General features: G+C 43.3%; 1 protein-coding gene across 4 annotated transcripts in view; it reads left to right on the forward strand.

Annotated features, from left to right (window-relative positions):
• The window catches only part of LOC138059473 (sodium-coupled monocarboxylate transporter 1-like), a 28,436-nt gene that overhangs the window by 12,040 nt on the left and 13,896 nt on the right, over positions 1–2,500 (forward strand). For all 4 annotated transcript variants that reach the window (XM_068905100.1, XM_068905099.1, XM_068905098.1 and 1 more), the window contains 3 exons: positions 1,290–1,444; positions 1,609–1,749; positions 2,126–2,255. In XM_068905100.1, the coding sequence (XP_068761201.1) occupies positions 1,290–1,444; positions 1,609–1,749; positions 2,126–2,255 (426 nt within the window). The remainder of the gene's footprint in view (positions 1–1,289; positions 1,445–1,608; positions 1,750–2,125; positions 2,256–2,500) is intronic.

A 2,500-nucleotide genomic window follows, 5' to 3' on the forward strand; every position in this document is an offset into this window, starting at 1 on the left:
CGAAACGACGACGCCGACGGCAACGACGACGCTACAAAACAATAGGTTTAGTGAGCAAAAACAAGGGCTCTGCACGCTCTGCACGTGCGTTTTACATTTTGGTACATTTCTTTGCCGTCATCTCCTAAATGACGACGTGAAATGATCAAATTCAAGGTTCTGTGGAGGACGTTAGCACCACAGGTAACCCAGGCTCACTGTGTGCGTCACGTAGGTATTAAAATATAGAGAACATATGAGGCGAAGTTTAGGTCTGAAAATTTGCTAGAAAATGGTAATAAAAATCGATAAAACTTATCATGTGGTGAGCTGTTGTTGTCTTTAATACGTACACGACGTTTCGGGGAAAATGGTCCCCGTTCACCTTCCTTCATAATATAGTGACAAGGTAGGAGACGGAAGCCAGCGTCGGGATTCCGATCGACCCAAAACAAGCACGATTTTTTCCGCGAAAATCAAATCCAGTCGCTAAATAAACACGCCAGGTTCGTGGAATAGGAATTTCTCTAAACCATGAATCCACTGAAGCATCTCCAGGTAGCAACGCGGAGCCACCAGACTCCGTAAAACTTGTAAGTTAACCTGCTAAAATGGCGGCCAGAAAGCGTGGTACTCACGAAGTGCCCAATTCAAAATGTCACTGAACTCTGGACGCCTGGTGACGAGTATAATAAGTCTCCCTCGAGGGAGGGGAGTCCCAAATTGCTCAGTGAGTTTTGTTTGGGACTCCCCTCCCTCCAAAACTTATTATACTCGTCACCAGGCGTCCAGAGTTCAGTGCCATTTTGAATTGGGCACTTCGTGAGTACCACGCTTTCTGGCCGCCATTTTAGCAGGTTAACTTACAAGTTTTACGGACTCTGGTGGCTCCGCGTTGCTACCTGGAGATGCTTCAGTGGATTCATGGTTTAGAGAAATTCCTATTCCACGAACCTGGCGTGTTTATTTAGCGACTGGATTTGATTTTCGCGGAAAAAATCGTGCTTGTTTTGGGTCGATCGGAGTCGCGACGCTGGCTTCCGTCTCCTACCTTGTCACTATATTATGAAGGAAGGTGAACGGGGACCATTTTCCCCGAAACTTCGTGTACGTATTAAAGACAACAACAGCTCACCACATGGTAAGTTTTATCGATTTTTATTAGCATTTTCTAGCAAATTTTCAGACCTAAACTTCGCCTCATATGTTCTCTATATTTTAATACCTACGTGACGCACACAGTGAGCCTGGGTTACCTGTGGTTTTCCTATGAAATGATTATTTTTTTAATGATGGTTGGTCGTCAACAGGGAGGACTCAAAGCAGTGGTGTGGACAGATGTGTTCCAGTCAATTGTTATGATCGCGGGTCTCATTGCTGTGGCCGTGTCTGGAACATACCAAGTAGGAGGGGTGAAGAAAGTGTGGGAGATCAATGAAAAATATGACCGACTCAACTTTTTTAAGTAAGGAGATGTGACTGGCGTTTCATCTTGGATTGAGAATTAGTGGACTTATCCCTCTTTGTATATCTTACTGCTTTTGGTTTTGTTCAGATTTTCCGTTAAAAGAAAAAGAAAAACAGCCCCACGAGAAAGCTATTTTATATTTGTTTTTTTTTTCTTTCTAGTTTTGATCCTGACCCCAGGGTTCGCGACACCTTCTGGTCGCTTTCATTTGGCTTGGGAATGACCTTACTTCCTCTCTGGGGTACAGCCCAGTACTTTGTTCAGCGGTATCTCGCCATCAAGACTCTTCGGGATGCAAAAAGGTGCGAAAATTATCATGATTGCATTTAAAGTAACAGTCAACATGGAAAACCGAGTATATTCAGGCCAATTATGCTTCGTGTGCCCTATGATTTGTTTCATTGTCCCTTGAAACAAAGCAACGGAAGACGATTGGCATTTCTCCCTCTCCGTTCCAAAATTCCAAATGAAAATTTTTGCTCTGGCCTTTCTCTTATTTACTCCTCATCGTGGATTACAAAACGTGACTGGAAAACAAGGGCCAATGAAACTCAACCAACGAAACGACGGGAACAGCTAGAAAACAGCAGCAACAAGAACAACAACTCGGTTGCGAATCCCAACTAACCAACTGTAAAAAAAGGTCTAACGATGATTTTGTAATGTTCATTTTTTTAGGGCATTGTGGCTGAATATTCCATTTTTAATCATTGTGATAGCCATATGTGCTTTTGACGGAATGGTGATATTCGCAACGTACGCAGGGTGTGACATAATTGAAAACAAAAAAGTCACAAGAGCTGATCAGGTAAGACAAAATACTTCCCAGAGTAGCCGAAGTATAGAGAAGGAAACTGTACTGAGATGATTTTGAGATCGTGATCGGTTTGTTACCATTGTCTAACCGGAGTGTTGTGTTTTCTCGCTTTATTGGTTAGAAAGTCTCATAATCTCCTGTTACCACGGCAACAGGAGAGCCATATCTACCCTCTCCCCCCCCCCCCCCCCACCCCTACCCCAATCCCTATTTCCTCTATAAATGATTAAATCTTA

The sequence above is a fragment of the Montipora capricornis genome, chromosome 8, assembly GCF_036669925.1.
Source record: "Montipora capricornis isolate CH-2021 chromosome 8, ASM3666992v2, whole genome shotgun sequence".
Classification (NCBI taxonomy): domain Eukaryota; kingdom Metazoa; phylum Cnidaria; class Anthozoa; order Scleractinia; family Acroporidae; genus Montipora; species Montipora capricornis.